At 47.4% G+C, this 20,207-nt stretch overlaps 2 protein-coding genes across 3 annotated transcripts; one reads left to right on the forward strand and one right to left on the reverse strand.

The window, feature by feature from the left end:
• Window positions 1-8,069: 8,069 nt before the first annotated feature.
• LOC123139518 (KIN14B-interacting protein At4g14310) lies at window positions 8,070-11,854 on the forward strand. Its single transcript, XM_044559296.1, has 3 exons — window positions 8,070-10,159; window positions 10,261-10,883; window positions 11,159-11,854. The coding sequence occupies exons 1-3, from the start codon at window positions 8,144-8,146 to the stop codon at window positions 11,691-11,693; spliced, it is 3,174 nt and encodes a 1,057-aa protein (XP_044415231.1). The 5' UTR covers window positions 8,070-8,143; the 3' UTR covers window positions 11,694-11,854.
• Window positions 11,855-11,924: 70 nt separating this feature from the next.
• On the reverse strand, window positions 11,925-17,360 carry LOC123139519 (phosphate transporter PHO1-2). Of its 2 annotated transcripts, XM_044559298.1 has the most exons (15): window positions 16,673-17,324; window positions 16,523-16,576; window positions 16,147-16,432; window positions 15,538-15,907; window positions 15,328-15,376; window positions 14,515-14,589; window positions 14,288-14,417; window positions 14,074-14,194; window positions 13,689-13,932; window positions 13,479-13,583; window positions 13,348-13,392; window positions 13,104-13,256; window positions 12,737-13,015; window positions 12,513-12,649; window positions 11,925-12,432 (listed from the first exon to the last, which is right to left on the reverse strand). In XM_044559298.1, exons 1-15 carry the CDS (start codon window positions 16,931-16,933, stop codon window positions 12,345-12,347), a joined length of 2,397 nt encoding a protein of 798 aa, XP_044415233.1. In that variant the 5' UTR covers window positions 16,934-17,324; the 3' UTR covers window positions 11,925-12,344. The 2 variants fall into 2 exon arrangements, with proteins under 2 accessions (XP_044415233.1, XP_044415232.1); XM_044559297.1 differs by having other exon boundaries at window positions 12,513-13,015; window positions 16,673-17,360.
• Window positions 17,361-20,207: the final 2,847 nt, after the last annotated feature.

Below are 20,207 nucleotides of genomic sequence, written 5' to 3' on the forward strand. Positions count from 1 at the left end.
TTCTCCTCTGCGATCGATCGTAAGAATTTTATCTTTCGGTCACGTTGATTCTCTACTTCATTCTGAAATTCCTTGAACTTTTCAAAGGTCTCAGACTTGTGTTTCATCAAGTAGACATACCCATATCTACTCAAGTCATCAGTGAGAGTGAGAACATAATGATATCCTCCGCGAGCCTCAACGCTCATTGGACCGCACACATCGGTATGTATGATTTCCAACAAGTTGGTTGCTCGCTCCATTGTTCCGGAGAACGGGGTCTTGGTCATTTTGCCCATGAGGCATGGTTCGCATGTGACAAATGATTCATAATCGAGAGACTCTAAAAGTCCATCAGCATGGAGCTTCTTCATGCGCTTGACACCAATGTGACCAAGGCGGCAGTGCCACAAGTATGTGGGACTATCATTATCAACTTTACATCTTTTGGTATTCACGCTATGAATATGTGTAACATTACGTTCGAGATTCATTAAGAATAAACCATTGACCATCGGGGCATGACCATAAAACATATCTCTCATATAAATAGAACAACCATTATTCTCGGATTTAAATGAGTAGCCATCTCGTATTAAACGAGATCCAGATACAATGTTCAAGCTCAAACTTGGCACTAAATAACAATTATTGAGGTTTAAAACTAATCCGTAGGTAAATGTAGAGGTAGCGTGCCGACGGCGATCACATCGACCTTGGAACCATTCCCGATGCGCATCGTCACCTCGTCCTTCGCCAGTCTCCGCTTATTCCGCAGCTCCTGCTGTGAGTTACAAATGTGAGCAACGGCACCGGTATCAAATACCCAGGAGTTGCTACGAGTACTGGTAAGGTACACATCAATTACATGTATATCAAATATACTTTTAGTGTTGCCGGCCTTCTTATCCGCTAAGTATTTGGGGCAGTTCCGCTTCTAGTGACCCTTCCCCTTGCAATAAAAGCACTCAGTTTCAGGCTTGGGTCCATTCTTTGACTTCTTCCCGGCAACTGGCTTACCGGGCGCGGCAACATCTTTGCCGTCCTTCTTGAAGTTCTTCTTACCCTTGCCCTTCTTGAACTTAGTGGTTTTATTGACCATCAACACTTGATGTTCTTTCTTGATTTCAACCTCTGCTGACTTCAGCATTGAAAATACTTCAGGAATGGTCTTCACCATCCCCTGCATATTGTAGTTCATCACAAAGCTCTTGTAGCTTGGTGGGAGCGACTGAAGGATTCTGTCAATGACCGCATCATCCGGGAGGTTAATGTCCAGCTGGGACAGGCAGTTGTGCAACCCAGACATTTTGAGTATATGCTCACTGACAAAACTATTTTCCTCCATCTTACAACTATAGAACTTGTCGGAGACTTCATATCTCTCGACCCAGGCATGAGCTTGGAAAACTAGTTTCAGCTCCTCGAACATCTCATATGCTCCGTGTTGCTCAAAACGCTTTTGGAGCCCTAGTTCTAAGCTGTAAAGCAAGCCGCACTGAACGAGGGAGTAATCATCAGTACGAGACTGCCAAGCATTCATAATGTCTTGGTTCTCTGGGACGGGTGCATCACCTAGCGGTCCTTCTAGGACATATTATTTCCTGGCAGCTATGAGGATGATCCTCAGGTTCCGGACCCAGTCCGTATAGTTTCTGCCATCATCTTTCAGCTTGGTTTTCTCTAGGAGCGCGTTGAAGTTCATGTTGACATGAGCGTTGGCCATTTGATCTACAAGACATATTTTGCAAAAGTTTTAGACTAAGTTCATGATAATTAAGTTCATCTAATCAAATTATTTAATGAACTCCCACTCAGATTAGACATCCCTCTAGTCATCTAAGTGTTACACGATCCGAGTCGACTAGGCCGTGTCCGATCATCACGTGAGACGGACTAGTCATCATCGGTGAACATCTCCATGTTGATTGTATCTTCCATACGACTCGTGTTCGACCTTTTGGTCTCTGTGTTCCGAGGACATGTCTGTACATGCTACGCTCGTCAAGTTAACCCTAAGTGTTCTGCATGTGTAAATCTGTCTTACACCTGTTGTATGTGAACGTAAGGATCTATCACACCCGATCATCACGTGGTGCTTCGAAACGACGAACTTTAGCAACGGTGCACAGTTAGGGGGAACACTTTCTTGAAATTATTATAAGGGATCATCTTATTTACTACCGTCGTTCTAAGTAAACAAGATGCATAAACATAATAAACATCACATGCAATTATATAGTAGTGACATGATATGGCCAATATCATATAGCTCCTCGATCTCCATCTTCGGGGCTCCATGATCATCTTTGTCACCGGCAAGACACCATGATCTCCATCATCGTGTCTTCATGAAGTTGTCACGCCAACGACTACTTCTACTTCTATGGCTAACACGTTTAGCAATAAAGTAAAGTAATTTACATGGCGTTCTTCAATGACACGCGGGTCATACAAAAATAAAGACAACTCCTATGGCTCCTGCCGGTTGTCATACTCATCGACATGCAAGTCGTGATTCCTATTACAAGAACATGATCTCATACATCACAATATATCATTCATCATTCATCACAACTTCTGGCCATATCACATCTCATGACAATTGCTGCAAAAACAAGTTAGACGTCCTCTAATTGTTGTTGCATCTTTTACGTGGCTGCAATTGGGTTCTAGCAAGAACGTTTTCTTACCTACGAATAACCACAACGTGACTTTGTCAACTTCTATTTACCCTTCATAAGGACCCTTTTCATCGAATCCGCTCCAACTAAAGTGGGAGAGACAGACACCCGCCAGCCACCTTATGCAACTAGTGCATGTCAGTCGGTGGAACCGGTCTCACGTAAGCGTACGTGTAAGGTTGGTCCGGGCCGCTTCATCCCACAATACCGCTGAAGCAAGATAAGACTAGTTGCGGCAAGCAAGTTGACAAGATCTACGCCCACAACAAAATTGTGTTCTACTCGTGCAATAGAGAACTACGCATAGACCTAGCTCATGATGCCACTGTTGGGGAACGTTGCAGAAAATTAAAAATTTTCCTACGGTTTCACCAAGATCCATCTATGAGTTCATCTAAGCAACGAGTCATGGGAGAGAGATTGCATCTACATACCACTTGTAGATCGCGTACGGAAGCGTTCGAGGGAACAGTGATGATGGAGTCGTACTCGCCGCGATTCAGATCACCGATGACCAAGTGCTGAACGGACAACACCTCCGCGTTCAACACACGTACGGTATGGACGACGTCTCCTCCTTCTTGATCCAGCAAGGGTGAAGGAGAGGTTGAGGAAGAAGGTTCCAGCAGCAGCACGACGGCGTGATGATGGTGGAGAGGCAGTACTCCGACAGGGCTTCGCCAAGCGCACAACGGGGGAGGAGAGGTGTTGGGGAGGGGAGGGGCTGCGCCTTGGATCAGGTGTTCAGCCCTCCCCTCGCCCCTCTATTTATAGGGGAAGGGGGAAGGGGCCCGACCCCCTCTAGATGAGATCTAGAGGGGGGGCGGCGGCCAAGGAGGAGGCTTGCCCCCCAAGCAAGGGGGGTGCGCCCCCCTTAGGGTTCCCCACCCAACCCTAGGCGCATGGGCCCAAGGGGGGGCGCCCAGCCCTCCAGGGGCTGGTGCCCTGCCCCACGCGGCCCATGTGGCCCACCAAGAGGGGTGGCCCCTCCCGGTGGCCCCGGTACAATACCGATATGCCCCCGAAACTTTTCGGTGTCCGCATGACAACTTCCCATATATAAATCTTTACCTCCGGACCCTTCTGGAACTCCTCGTGACGTCCGGGATCTCATCCGGGACTCCGAACAACATTCGGTAATCACATACAAGTCTTCCTAATAACCCTAGCGTCACCGAACCTTAAGTGTGTAGACCCTACGGGTTCGGGAGACACGCAGACATGACCGAGATGGCTCTCAGGTCAATAACCAACAGCGGGATCTGGATACCCATGTTGGCTCCCACATGCTCCTCGATGATGTCATCAGATGAACCACGATGTCGAGGATTCAAGCAACCCCGTATACTATTCCCTTTGTCAATCGGTACGTTACAAGCCCGAGACTCGATCGTCGGTATCCCAATACCTCGTTCAGTCTCGTTATCGGCAAGTCACTTTACTCGTACCGTAATGCATGATCCCGTGACCAAACACTTGGTCACTTTGAGCTCATTATGATGATGCATTACCGAGTGGGCCCAGAGATACCTCTCCATCATACGGAGTGACAAATCCCAGTCTCGATCCGTGTCAACCCAACAGACACTTTCGGAGATACCTGTAGTGCACCTTTATAGTCACCCAGTTACGTTGTGACGTTTGGTACACCCAAAGCACTCTTACGGTATCCGGGAGTTACACGATCTCATGGTCTAAGGAAGAGATACTTGACATTGAAAAAGCTCTAGCAAATCAAACTACACGATCTTGTGCTATGCTTAGGATTGGGTCTTGTCCATCACGTCATTCTCCTAATGACGTGATCCCGTTGTCAATGACATCTAATGTCCATAGTCAGGAAACCATGACTATCTGTTGACCAGCGAGCTAGTCAACTAGAGGCTTACTAGGGACGTATTGTGGTCTATGTATTCACACGTGTATTACGATTTCCGGATAATACAATTATAGCATGAATAAAAGACAATTATCATGAACAAGGAAATATAATAATAATCCTTTTATTATTGCCTCTAGGGCATATTTCCAACAACTATATCGTCAACGAACATTAAGCGTGCGAACCCTACGGGTTTGAGAACTATGTAGACATGACCGAGACACCTCTCATGTCAATAACCAATAGCGGAACCTGGATGCCCATATTGGCTCCTACATATTCTACGAAGATCTTCATTGGTCAAACCATTATGACAACATACGTAATTCCCTTTGTCCATCAGTATGTTACTTGTCCGAGATTTGATCGTCGGTATCTTCATACCTAGTTCAATCTCGTTACCGACAAGTCTCTTTACTTGTTCTGTAATACATCACCTCATGACTAACTCCTTAGTAGTTTGCTTGCAAGCTTATGATGTGTATTACCGAGAGGGCCCAGAGATGCCTCTCCGATACTCAGAGTGACAAATCCTAATCTCGATCTATGCCAACTCAACAAACACCTTCGGAGATACATGTAGAGCATCTTCATGATCACCTAGTTACGTTGTGACGTTTGAGGGCACACAAGGTATTCCTCCGGTATCCGGGAGTTGCATAATCTCATAGTCGAAGGAATAAGTATTTGACATGAAGAAAGCAATAGCAATAAACTGAACGATCATTATGCTAAGCTAATGGGCGAATCGTGTCCATCACATCATTCTCCTAATGATGTGATATCGTTATCAAATGACAACACATGTCTATGGTTATGAAACTTTAACCATCTTTGATCAACGAGCTAGTCTAGTAGAGGCTTACTAGGGACACAATATTTGTTTATGTATTCACACATGTATTTAAGTTTTCGATCAATACAATTCTAGCATGAATAATAAACCTTTATAATGAATAAGGAAACATAAAATAACAACTTTATTATTGCCTCTAGGGCATATTTCCTTCAATCTCCCACTTGCACTAGAGTCAATAATCTAGTTCACGTCGTCATGTGATTAACACCCATAGTTCACATCGCCATGTGACCAATACCCAAAGAGTTTACTAGAGTCAATAATCTAGTTCACATTGCTATGTGATTAACACCCAAAGAGTCCTAAGGTGCGATCATGTTTTGCTTGTGAGAGGGGTTTAGTCAACGGGTCTACCACATTCAGATCCGTATGTATTTCGCAAATTTCTATGTCTACAATGCTCTGCATGAAGCTACTCTAGCTAATTGCTCCCACTTTCAATATGTATACAGATTGAGACTCGGAGTCATTTGGATCGGTGCAAAAGCTTGCATCGACGTAACTCTTTACGATGAACTCTTTATCACCTCCATAACCGAGAAATATTTCCTTAGTCCTCTAAGGATAATTTTGACCATATGTCTAGTGATCTACTCCTGGATCACTATTGTACCCCCTTGTCAAACTCATGGCAAGGTACACAACAGGTTTGGTACACAACATGGTATACTTTATAGAACCTATGGCTGAGGCATAGGGAATGACTTTCATTCTCTCTCTATCTTCTGTCGTGGTCAGGCTTTGAGTCTTACTCAACTTCACACCTTACAATACAGGCTAGAACTCCTTCTTTGACTGATCCATTTTGAACTCCTTCAAAATCTTGTCAAGGTATGTACTCATTGAAAATCTTATCAAGCGTCTTGATCTATCTCTATAAATCTTGATGCCCAATATATAAGCAACTTCACCGAGGTCTTTCATTGAAAAATTCTTATTCAAGTATCCTTTTATGTCATCCAGAAATTCTATATCATTTCCAATCAGCAATATGTCATCCACATATAATATCATAAATGCTACAGAGCCCCCACTCACTTTCTTGTAAATAAAGACTTCACCGAAAGTCTGTATAAAACCATATGTTTTGATCACCTCATCAAAGCGTATATTCCAACTCCGAGATGCTTGCACCGGTCCATAGATGGATCAGTGTAGCTTGTACACTTTGTTAGTACCTTTAGGATCACTTCAAATATACTTATGAAGGATTGCTTCAGATATACTTTTTTTAACACACATGTATACAAATTTAATCATATACTATTTGCTAAATAGTATGATTTAACAGATGTACCTACATACTCTTTTAAAATAAAAAAAGGGTGTACATCTGTACAGGTTTAACAGATGTACCTATATACTCTTTTTAAACAGAAAAAATGGGTATACATCTGTCAAGGGATGGACATCGATCTCTTTTTGAAGCAAGCAGTCACAGATGATGAGTGGATGGACGATAGAAGTGGACTAGGTCAGAGGAGGCCGGGGGCGCCCAGGTGTTGCAGCGAGGAGCGACACAAGGAAGAGTTTGCAATTACTCCTCTGTCCTGAATTTCAGACGGAGGGAGTGTTTTTTAAGAAAGATTATTATTAGTAGGAGCCAAAAACAATTACCGTATTAGAGAGCGGTGTTTTGGCTCCTAGGTGTATATGCACCTATTGTCGAAATACACATTTTGAAAAGTTGAAAAATTCGGAACAAGAATCCCACATGTATATCCAGACATTTTATGTGCGTTCACAAGGTTTCGGTGAAAAACGAAGTTTTTTGTGGCTTGTGTAAAAAAGATAAAGAAATGCCTTGTGAATAGTTAGAATGAAGCATCAGAAATTATCTTTTTTACACAAGCCACAAAAAACATCGTTTTTCACTGAAACCTTGTGCACGCACATAAAATGTGCGGATATACACACGGGATTTTTGTTCCGAATTTTTCAACTTTTCGAAATGTGTATTTTGACCATGGGTGCATATGCACCTAGGAGCCAAAGACAATTACCGTATTATTCCAACCTTTTTCATTATTGTTTTGTTTTTCATATTTCCTTGTTTTATGGTTTTTAATTTCTGAATTTAGTGATCTGTTGTTTACACTCATTTTCGGATTAAACACCATACCATTCTTCTGATGTACACTTTCAGTCAAGTTTTTTTTGAAATACACAAACATCTATTTTGAAACACGTGGACACTTCTTTTGGTAGCCATGGATATTTTTATCGAAAGTAAATGAGTATTTCCAAATCAATATCAAAAATAAAAATGTTTGCATGTGATACAACTTCCATTTGCAACTCTGCAAATCACATTTCACCAATCGCGTAAACATTTTATTTGATATATATAGATGAAAAAAAAACCCGAAACTATTTGAACAAAATTCAGAAGTAGATTAAAAAATTTCTGGCCTATTAAGATTTATGTACATATTTTTTACTTAAATGATTTCTATCATTAAAAAAATGTAAGACACATGTATATTTCTCTTCAAAATTTCTTGAGAAATTACACAACACATTGCAAGGGGCGACGCCTCTTCCGCGGTGGGCCCACCCCGCGGCCGAGCCCGCTGGCGTGGGCCCCACTCCACGGCCACACGGCGCGCCCACAGCATTTCGAAATTTGAAACGCGCCTCCCCTCTCCTAAATCCCAAACCAAATCCGCCATTCCCAAATCAAACCCCCGTCCCTCCCCTCTTCCCCCAGAGATCCACAAACCCTAGCCCCTCCCGAGCATGGCCGCCCGCCTCAAGGACCGCGGCGGCGGCGGCAGCGGCGTGAAGGCGGCCTCCACCGCCGCCCCGCGCGCGCTCACGCCCAGGCCGTTCCCCCTCTCCTCCTCCTCCTCCTCCGCCCCGCGCCGCACCCCCGGCACCGCCGCCGCTGCGGCGGGCAAGGAGAACTCGGCGTCGAAGCTCTCCAAGCAGCAGCCCGCGTCGGCCGTGCGGTGGTCCACCTCCTCGATCCCGCGGGCCAGCAGGATCCCGGGGGGCTCCGTCGAGCCCTCCTCCAGGCTCGTCTCCACGCTCCGCGCCTCCGCCGCGCTGCCGGCGGGGAGGCCCTCCCTCGGGAAGGACGCGGAGCCGGGCCTGCGGCGGAGCGTCAGCGGCGGGATCAGGTCCGTCTCCACCGAGAGGGGGGGGAGGTCGGTGAGCGCGGCCGCCAGGCCCTCAGATGCCGCCAGGGGAGGCAGCGGCGGGGCTGCCCCCCGGGCTTCAGATGCTGCCGCTCATGAGATCGGCTCGAGGAGCCTAGGGTTCGATTCGAGGGGCCGGAGGGCGAAGGCGGCGGAGGAGATCAGCAGGAAAAGGGAACTCTTGGATGCCAAGGCCAAGCAGGCCGATGGCGTTGGCAGGAACAGAGAGAGCCTTGATGCGAAGCCGAAGCAGATCAGTGGGAAAAAAGTGAGCTTGGATGTGAATGGGGTGAAGCAATGTGATGTGTTCAGAGAGAGCAGCGGAGCATCTGACTTGACTGTGAAGAAGCAGAGTGATGAGGGAAATGGGAAAAGACAGGGCATCTTGGATGCGAGGGCAAAGCTAGGCGATGAAATTAGTGGGAAGCAAGAGGAGGGGCATGACCTGAGACTGGTGAATGAGATTAGTTCCAAGAATTTTGTTGCTGGTCTTACTGGTTCAGGGGAGGTTTCTGCCAAAGCATTTTCTGCTACCCAGAGTGACTGTGATGGAGGCAGCAGTTCTGTTATTCCTGTGTTTACCGTGCACGTTGTAGACTCAGATGATGTTTGTTCGGGAGTGAAAGAACATCAAAAGAAGCCTGAGGAGTTTAATAAGCAAGGAGAGAAGGGGAAATTGGCTGACAAGATTAGAGTTTTTGAGAAAGCAGCAACAAGTGGGGAGGGAAAATTGGTGAAAACTTTGTGCAGTGTGAACAAGTACCCAAGCAAGCTGCATGAGAAGCTGGCTGCGCTGGAAGGGAGGGTTCAGAAGATTGCCACCGATATCAAGAAGACCAAGGAGATGCTGGACGACAACAACCCAGATGAGCCAAAGCAGATATTGTCAAATATCCAGAAAGAGATTAATGCAATTGAGCAGGCGATTTCTCATGTCAAAGTTGATAACAAGAGTCAGTTAGGTACTGAAGAGAACAGTGACTGTGAGATTTCTCATGCTAAGAAGGGTGTGAGTGAGAAATCTGCTGTCGTGAAGCCACGCGACCTGAAGAATGCTGGAAAAGGAATGAATACTGATGAACTGGAGGCAAGGTTTTTCCCACATCATAAACTATTGAGGGATCGTAAGGCTTCTGCTACTCAACAGGAGTCGTGCGTGGCTCTGATAAAAGGCTGTAATGGAAAAATGGAACCTGGTACCCTTGAGCCCCGTGATGACGAGAACAGTATAGCCATGGAATTTCTGGCTTCTTTAGATGGTGAAGAGAGTGACTTCTTCAAGGATCGCAGAGCTAAGAACTTGGAAAAGCAAATGATTTGTGAAGCAGCAGATGCTAGTGGCAAGACGTCTAGCCAAGGTAGCTCAAAGATTCCAGATGGTTCAACTAATGAAGTGGAAATGGAATTGTGTGGTGAGAACCTAGAAGAGTTTGATGAGCAGGAAAACAAGTCATCAATGGCGATACAGGAGGAAACCGAGGAGTCTTCCATTGATCAATTATCAGGGATAGGAAATAAGTCTGCAACAGGTGGATGGTTTGTTTCAGAGGGGGAAGCTGTTCTTCTTGCTCATGGAGATGGCACCTGCTCTTATTATGATATTGCAAACCATGAGGTACTTGATTATTGACTTGAAATATTCTTTTATTTCCATAGTTTTGTGCACAGATAATGTTTCCGTTCAAGTGCTGATTCAATTGAACTTTTCTGATACAGTTCAAGTCTGAATATAAACCTCCTAGTGTGGTGTCACATAATACTTGGGGTGATTGCTGGTTGATCCGTGCCCCAGGTGTAGATGGATGCTCTGGTAGATATGTGGTCGCAGCATCTGCTGGTAATGCATTGGAACCTGGGTTTTGCAGCTGGGATTACTACAATAGAGAAGTGCAAGCATTTCATGTCGAGGAGGAGGCATCTCTTGCTCCTGTACCATCAGCCAGGACAGTTCTTGGGCCTCTTCCTAATATAGGTTCATCAAGATCTAGTTCTGCTATTTCAACCATAGAACGGCCGCAATGGTGGTACAGACCATGCGGACCTCTCCTCCTTTCTACTGCTAGCAAGCAGAAGATGGTCACGGCTTATGACATCCGCGATGGCGATGTGGTGATGAAATGGGAAGTAAGCAGTCCAGTACTCGGAATGGAGTACTCCAGCCCACTACAGTGGCGTAGCAGGGGGAAGGTCGTTATTGCTGGGACCGAATCAATTGGGTTGTGGGATGTGAATTCGCTTAACCCACAACCCCTATTATCTGTTGCTTCTGCTGGTAAAAGAGTTTACTGCCTTCATGTTAACAACACAGATGCTGAGGTGGGCGGAGGAGTTCGTCAAAGGTAGCTTAAACAATCTTGTCTTAACTGCATTTCACTGTTCTGTTATTAATGCTATTTGAGATCCTGCCTATAGATTAAGTTGACTTGTTCCGGTGAAGTTAGATGTTTTTTTGGTTACTATGGGCCTATGATGTAAGCATTTGATATTTGTCCTGATCATTGATAAAGCTGAAACTTCGAAAGGCTACAAGTATCTGAAAACAGATTTAGGCAATTCTGCTCTATGTGATCTGGCTCGGCTCCATCATTAACCTGTATGTGTCTGTGTTTTGCAGAGTTAGTTCATCCGAGGTGGAGGGAAATGATGGTGTTTTCACTACACAAGAAAGTGTTAATGTATTTGACTTCCGTGTACCTTCTGGCATCGGTCTTAAAATGGCAAGAAACGGTGGAACGGCGAACTCGGTCTTCTCACGCGGAGACTCAGTATTTATTGGTAGCACAGAAGGCAGGTTGCAAATAAAAGGGGGGCCGAAATCACGAGTTCAGCAGTATTCACTGAAAAAGGGGAGGCTTGTGGCAACCTATGAATTACCGGAGTTCAATGCCCACTTCCATCACTCTTCAATAACCCAAGTGTGGGGCAATTCCAATGTTGTCTTGGCTTCATGCGGTATGGGCTTGTTCGCTTTTGACACCTTCAATGAAGAAGGCGTCCAACAAACTTACAGCTTTGACCGTGGAAACACCATTGGAGCAAGAGAGGTTATTGGCTCTGATGATTTGTACTGCCCTACATTTGATTACTCATCATCGAGGGTTCTTCTGGTCTCGAAAGACCGCCCAGCCCATTGGAGGTACTTGCCATAGTTGTCTGTTTATTGTGTGCATCATGTGACATGTAAAATATGTACTGTCCGTATGCTTTGATTGTGTAGTCATTTGTCGTGATAAGCATCTTGCTTTCGCTGTATTATCGGATAATACTGGGCTTTTACTGAGTTAAGTTATGCCTATTGTATCTTGTTTCATCTGTTATTTTGTGTTCTTCCCCAACACTGGATTGTTGCGTGTGTGTGCCAAACCATTGTTCAAAATCAATTGTTGCGTTGTAAATATTAACACGTGCAATATTATCTTAGCATCAATCCCTAGCACACACAACACACACACACACACACACACACACAGCTTAATCATCAACAAAGCTAAAATCTTTGCTGATCTATGCACATCAATCTTCAATGGACAATGAGGATCCTACCCCCTCTTTCTTGACCAGAATGCCTCAGCTAGCTGTGCCCTGGCGAACTTGATACAATGCGCCATCTGAGCTTATTCCATCTTAAGATCAGCAACATTGTGATCTTGTGGATATGCTCTCTGAAGGCTTTATTACCACCTCGACACCAAATCTAGCAGCAAGCACTACTAGGGTCAGCTCAACCATTCCTGGAACTCTGAACCTAAATTCCCTTGGTATTGGGAGCATGCTGTCACACTATTCTCTCCGTCTAATCATCAATCCGTTTCGAGTTCACGAAATGGCAATGGGACAGTCTTCACTGCTCTGAACTTGCCAACATTGTTCAGGTGTTCGTTCTCCAGCCTGCAATCCCGTATACCCGAGTTATAACAAAAACATTAAACTGAAGATATTGATTCCAGCTCTACACTAGTTCCAAATACCTGTAGAAATTCCAATGTCCTCGCCGGATTATCTCCAAGGAGGCGAGGGAGAAATCCAGCAGGCGAGTCTCATTCTTATTAATACGGATCTTCATCACACTTTGAGCCCATGCTAGCCGAAGCACTAGATTTAGCATCTGCATTGTGAAAGAATTAGTGATCATAAATCTGGTAATTTTCTGCATTGATGCTGTACTATAACTCAGTTGGACAAAGTACAATACCATGGAAAGGTAGTAGGTGAACTTGTTCTTCAGGATGAGATCATCCCGAAGCCATAGATTCCTAGATTTGGGAGTGAAAAAGCCCCAATCCTTGACAAAGTCCCAGTAGAGCTGGTAAACGGTGGCGCCTGAGGACGAGATGAGGACCATCGACATCCAGAATGGCGTCGGTGTGACATTGTACTTGAATCTGACGGCAGCCGCCACCATCGCCGACACGTACTTCCCGGCGTTGGCGAGCTGATTAATGTCATGTTCCTCTATGTACCTTCTTAAACACTTCCAAGGAAAAGATGGCCACAAATTTCAGTTTGAAACCGATTTTGACAACTTGAGATCTTACTGTTGTTGGTATGTCGATTCATACCTGCATAGCTCTCCAATAGTAAGGGAGAAAAGAGATGACATAGGCCAGGTGTTTGTACTGCTGGCTGGTAGTACAAGTCTCATATGGGTTAGCCCTAAAGCTTCCTGCCATGAAGTAGCACGCTGCAAACTCCATGTGTCTTAACAATGGAATCTGGAACATGTACAAGTTTAGCTCGTAAGAACTTGCATTTTAAGGCCCCTAGGCTGTAGTGTAATCGTGCAATTATATTATTAATTATTACCTGGCTAGTTAACTGATCAGCCATGAAGAAATCGGCCATCAGAACCTGGATCACAAGGCAAGGCAGGTTTATCATCAGCTATATGTTCATAGCTGTTTTGCTGATTGGAAACTATAGATGTCTCCCCTTACCTTGTAGAATGGTGAGAACACGATGTTGCGCATGATGCGCATGAAGCAGTAACGCGTCGAGCGGTAGAACACATTGAACGGGCAGAGCAAAAGTCCGGCTGACAGCTGAAACAGGTAGATTCAGAATTTTGAGAATTGACATCAGTTGCAACATAGCCCAAGTTCGAAAGTCATCTTTTTGGTTCCACATATATAGTTTGTGTTTCTTACCACTATGAGCCCCCCGGGCACGGCGTTGGCGTAGGATGCGCCGGCATTCCTGAGGAAGAGGTTGATGACCAGCGCGGCGACGACGGTGCACATGATGGAGGCGGACATGAGGAAGGCGTCCCGGTGCGTGAGGGCGGTGTTGGGGGCGAAGTCGAAGATGAAGTTCTGGTTGATCCTGGTGCTCTTCCACATGAAGAGGTTGCACCCGTAGAGGAAGCAGTGCAGGCTGATGAGCGCGAACATGCTGCACAAGAGCAAAGGCACAATCTACTGTCAGGCCAAGGTAAAACTGACTGCATCCCTAACGATCTGAGATATGGAATAAAATGAAATCATGCCAAGAACAGAGCTCTTATCTATGATCCAAACCTTGGCCTTAGATTACCTGAAGACATGGTAGACTACCTCCATGTAGGCCGTGTTTCCAGTTGAGGCGAAAATGCCGGAGACATGTGCCAGGATGGCGTATATGATGAACAGACTCACAAATGTGCCCGTGAACAGCCCTGAAAATTTTAAAACCACAGAGTTAGAATTCTGAATTTCTTCACCATAGGTACATGGTAGGACTGAATGTGTGAATCTATGCGCCTGCCTACCTACGAGGAAGGTGATCATGTGGGTGTTCTTGGGCTGCTGCGGGTTGAGGTACTTCATTGCCACCATCCTGTCATTGCCCGCGAAGTGCTTCAGGAAGAGTGCCTCCACCTCGTCCGACAGCTGAAGAACCTGCTCGAAATTTCATGGCATATACACACATCAATTCATTCTGTTTCTGTGTCTTGTAGGTCTGAAACTCTTGTAAGAATTTGTAAGACGACGATACCTTGTCGGAGGTGCTGAACGACGATCTCTTCACCTTCTGCGAGAAAAGGTCCGTCGCCCGCTGCTGCTCCGACACCTGAGAGAGCATTTTGTGTCAGTTGCCGTCAGCAAACTACACATTAATTTTGTTACAAGTTTTTTTTCCAGTGCTGCCCATAAATCACTAGGTGTGCTATATCTGCAGCTGCCCATTCACTAGAACCACACAGATCACTAGCTGAGCTGTGCTATTTGATAATAGTTGACAGTATTCTTTTTCCAGATTAAGAGCTGATACTACTACACGATAGCAAGTATATACTCCCATAAAAGAAGTATTGAGAATACTCTCTTCTCTTTTTTCTGGATAAAGAGCTGATGCTACTAGTGGAGAATATACTGTCTTCTCTTTATCCTGTCTATTGTTTAGGACTCTAGACTGTTCCTGGCCATCCATTTTCCATCCAAAGTATACATATTCAGTAAATCACTATTGCTAGCATCAGTTCAACTATGCATGTCAATTCTATTGCTAGCATCTTTTTCTTTCAGAGCTAGGCCAGTGCAAACTGCAGTAGTATGTCAACTCAGTAAATCACTAGGACGACCCTAAAAGATACCATAACATGTCACTCACTAGCCATGTCTTGATTATAGCCGATGAAGAGTATATTCTCCCCTAAAAGAAGTGTTAATCAAGTACTACAACCTCCTTACTCATGTTGTTTAAGAGACTCCACACTGTTCCTGTCCATCCATTTTGCAAAGTACGTGTGCATTTTTATATGCTGCTAGCTAGTGGGCAGAGTAAGATAATTATGACGTAGCTACGTACCTTGACGAATTTCTTGAGAATCTTGGTGAAGGCCTTTACGTTCAGAGAACTGCACCCATCCATCCATCATCCATGCAACAGAAAAAGCACAACAAATCCGTCAGCCCCCAAAGATGTCACAGTTCTCACGGCGAAAGCAAAGGGAATTTTAATCAACTGAATCGGTCGTGCATGGGGAATGGCAATGGCGGCCGGAGGCGGAGTGTGCACCTGAACTTCTTGAGCAGCTCGAGGCCGCGGTAGAGGGCCATGAAGGCGTCGCGGATGTTCTTCTCGGCGTGCTGCACCTTCTTGCGGTGCACGAAGGCGGCGGCGGGGTCGGCGCCGTCCTTGCGCAGCACGTTCACCAGCTCCTCCCACACCTTGAGCGCCGCCCGCCCCGGGTTGCTCGCCGGGATGTCGATCCGCACCGTCGACGGCAGCTGCAGCCTCCCGCCCCTGCCGCTGCCCTCCTTCTTGGCGTCCTTTTTGCCGGGTAGCCCCACGAAGCTGACGCCGTTGCGCTCCAGCGCCGCCATCACCTCGTCGGCCACCGCCGCGCCCTCCGTCATCTGCGCCTGCTGCAGCTCCACGCTCCCATCTGCACCGTGCCATGCGTGTCAGTGCCTGCTGCAGCCTCCGATCGATCGATCGATCGATGGAGATGGTGCTCACGTGCCATGTTGCCATGCACACGCGTAAAGGAGAGATGATCGAGAGGCTGATAGTGGGGTTCATGTGCTGGGACGTGACGTGGGTTGGTTGGGTGTCGTACGTCGACGCCAACGGACGTGCGTGTGCGCGCACCGGTAGTATGGAGTATGGAGTATGTGCACCTACCTGACATGGACTGCGGCGTGGCGAGGCCCGAGAGGAGGTAGCGGCCGGAGCCGCTGAGCGCCGGCGAGGGCGGCGCCACCGCCGGCATGGAGCGGCTGCGGCCCAGGAGGGAGCCCCGGGCGCGGCGGGTGGCGGCGTGGTCGGCCAGGATGCGCTTGACGTCGGCGAGGATGCGCAGCTGGTCGATGAGCGCCTCGCCGCGGCCCAGCAGCTCCGCCTCCTGCGTGGCGTAGAAGGTGTTCACCTTCTCCAGCTCCTCGTCCGCCTTCTCCAGGAACTCCCGCTCCTGCACGGCATCAAACACGTCAATTGCTTGCACAATTTAGACGGATAATCAGCCGCAGGTGCACCGATGAATGCATGCGTGCATGCTCACATGCTTGTCCGTGGATCGCACGAGCTCGCCGGAATCCCCGCTCTCCTCGTCATCCTGCACGCAGAAATGCACATCAGTACCGTGCACGCACGCACGTAGCCAGATGATCAACTCGTATCGCCAGACGCGCGCAAGCACGCACGCACGCACCATGGAGGCCTGCACCCTGGGCCCGAAGCGGGCGGCGAGGGCGCGGACGGGGTCGAGCACGGAGAAGCCGGCGCCATAGCGGGCGCTCTCGACGCCGGCGGCGAGGGCGGCGCTCTCCGGCGAGGAGTCCCCTTCGGACTCGGCGTCGCGCCGTGCGACCTTGATCTTCTTGATGAGCTTCTTGAGGCACTTGTAGTCGACGAAGGCGCCCTTCCACTCGGGGATGATGCTGGCCTCGTACTCCCGCGAGAACTTCACCATGTCCTCTGCTAGCTCCGCCTATATACCACACTCCACTACGATCAGGGGTCGGGGATTGAAGCGGGTTGCTTCTCGTCCGAGCCGATCGATCGACCGAGCTGGTTACATGCGGAGGACAAGAGGAGGAGGGAGGCCGGAGGGGACAGGGACAGGCAGGAGTGATGGGAGAAGCAACCCTGCTTATATAGACGGAGGGAGGGACACACGATCGGGGAAGCTACAAACGATGGATACTCATTCTTTCCCGCGTCTCTTTCTCCCTCTCCTCCCACTCACGGATGAACGAATGTGTGTGTGTGTGTGCACGATTGAGCACCAAAATGGGAGGCACTAGTGCTCGCGATGAGGGCTGGATCGCTAGTGCTGCGGAAAGAGGGAGGAGATGCCCGAAAAGTATTAGGCCGGACGAATTAAAAGGAGGAACTAATCGTAAAGCAGCTAGCGGGGCCGATCGAGAAAGTCGACCAAAAATTTCTAGTGGACACAATGCGGTACGCGATGTATATATATTGCTGCTCGATCTGTAACTGGTTGCAATTTGCATGCGTCACTCAGGAAGAAAGCAGGGGCAGCAAGGAAAGGGTGGCCAGGGGTAGACGAAGATGAGTGAGTGAGAGAATTAAAGGGTTGCCTGCTTTAGTTCGTTCGTTCGTCTGATATAATTTTGCTTCTCGAGCTAGCTAAGCTTGGTGCCCCCATCTTTTGGGCGAAAAGACAGGGGAGCACGAGCGATTGCAGGGAGGGCAACGCGGTCGCTTGGGCGACCCGCTCACGCACGCACTCTGCCGCTCGTCCGGCCTGCCTGAAAACGCCAACCAACTGATCGCAGCTGGATATATCACACGTTTGGTTATTGCATTAGATCCATACGGCATGTATGATCGGCACCCCGTGTCGCGTCGCTATGGCCGTGTGTGCATCGCAATGATACAGAGGCGAAAATCTCGGGGTCTCGACGTAGGGCCCTCAGGGGCCGGGTTGAGTGGCCGGAGCACCCAAATTAATTATCAGGGCAATCTGGTTTCTTCTACTTCTAGTAGGTTAACTTGATTGATTAATGCCGTGTGTAACTACATAATAAATAATCACGCTTTTATTTAATTGATTTGGCGCAATGGCGCACGTTATACGTGGATGGGTCGATGAGTGTGGTGTGCTTTACACATTTCGTGGGTGGATTGGGCGGCAAAGGTCGACGGATTAATCGCAAGTTGGAGGGAGATCCATTAGTTGTACTACGTACGTGTGCGAGCGAGCAAGCACGCACTCACGTACGCCAGCGGCGGATGGTGGTGGCGGTGCGGGCGCGGCAGCCGGTGGTGGCGAGCGGCGGGGTCTTGACGTGGCCGTGACGCGCCGGCGACAGCCTCCGCACCTGACTGCGTGCATGCATGCACAAGTGGGACGTGCCTAGCTTTTCGCCCTGCACCGGGCAGTCGGGCACGTGGCGCACGTGGTGCTAACAAGGCTGCTGCATCGGTCAAAACTGGTGTATATATAGTACCTAGTAAAAATAAGTAGACCGTGTCTAGCCAAAGAACTAACCGATGCCAAAAAAGAGAGAGGAAAAACCACATGGCATGGACACGGCTCAAGTCAAGGCATTGGTCAGTTTTTTTTAGAAAGGCAGCAAATGTCATTTTTCACGCAAAAGAAGAAGCAAATGTCATTTTTATATTTGAATAGTTACGAAGGAAAACAGTAGTGAAAATAGTATATATAATGAAAAGACAGCAAGGCGCAAAACATCCAATAAAAACAATTACTTCAAAAACCGTACTGACCCTCTTCGGCCATCAAGAAAGCAAGTTAAAGCTAACGACCGATTTGTCTGATCCGAGCAATAATGACATGTGTGCTCGTGCGAAAAATCATCACCAGACAACCGTCAATATCGACCGAGAATAATCATCTGTAAATTTATTTAGCTATTTGCCACTCCCACGAACATCGCTGTCCTAAGTGCCACGGTTCGTCTCTTCCTTGTTTCCCCGTCTACTACGGTAGTGCAGTGTCGTAGCTCGGCGTACGACAACCATGCCTCTTCTCCTCTCGGATGGGCCTCCAACCCTCCACTCCTTCCGGCGAGTCAATTGCGAAAAACAACCCTCCACTCCAAACCTCAACTCCTTCATCCGGCCGACACACTACTCATATGCTCCACATCCGGCTGCCACACGTGTCGCCTCCTTCCAGCGTGATGGCCACATGCCTTGAGATATGGTAACTCTTTTTTTTTCTCATCAAATAGAGTGCCGCCTCAGATTTTTGTTTAGATGGCATGCTTAACACATGCTCCCTCCGTCCGGAAATACTTGTCCTCAAAATCAATAAAAGGGGATGTATCTAGACGTATATTAGTTCTAGATACATACCTTTTTATCCATTTTGATGACAAGTATTTTCGAACGAGGGAGTACTAGTATAGGAGTATATGGTAAAGCATTGGGACTGCCCTGAGACTGTGTGCGGCAGCGGAGCTCTGTTGGGGCCAGGGTGTACGCTGACCGCGTCGGGTCACCGGAAATTTTCAGACTCTTCGAGTGTTGTCGACCCCTTCTGAATCCCTGCACGGTTGTCTTGAAGGAAATGCTTAAAGAAGGTGACAAGAAGAGAAAGTTATTAGTTCGGATCGTCGGCCACACAAAAAATATCCCCTTTTGGCAAAAAGAAGAGGAGAACTGCTCTGACCGGTGGGCCCGTAAGTTGATGCTAAGGAAGAGCGTGCGTCTTACACTTTATCTTATTTTACACTTGTCACTACCGGTCCATGTTTTCTAGACTCTACATATGTAGTATGTGCCGCGACGGAGCTTTATTGGGGGCCGGAGTTGGTCCTGTCTACCTAGTAAATCACTGACAAATTTAGACTGTTTTGACCCCTTCTAAAATCCAGCCGAAGCTTTGAAATGTGCACGGTGCACGTACGGCGGAACGGAAAAATAATAGTTGGTCTGATCGGTGGGGCCGGAGGCGGATACGAAGGAAGAATGTGCATTGCAGCACGAGTCAATGGCTCTTTTGTTTTGTTGACCCTGCGTGTGTGTAGTGCAGGCTGAGCATTGTCCCACCTTAGATCACTGGAAATCTTCACTCTTTTGGACCCTTTCTTTCGAGATTTGACCGCCTCCAAAGTGCCGCTGCATCTGCATGCATGGTCAAGCTCTGCCACAACCACAGCGGTGTGCAACACTTGGAGACTCGGCACGTCGTTCGTGCCCTAATTAAGCAACCTCCAAACCTGGGCACGTGCACGCCTGGTTTCCATTGTCCA

Source organism: Triticum aestivum, chromosome 6B (genome assembly GCF_018294505.1).
Source record: "Triticum aestivum cultivar Chinese Spring chromosome 6B, IWGSC CS RefSeq v2.1, whole genome shotgun sequence".
In the NCBI taxonomy this organism is placed as follows: Eukaryota; Viridiplantae; Streptophyta; class Magnoliopsida; order Poales; family Poaceae; genus Triticum; species Triticum aestivum.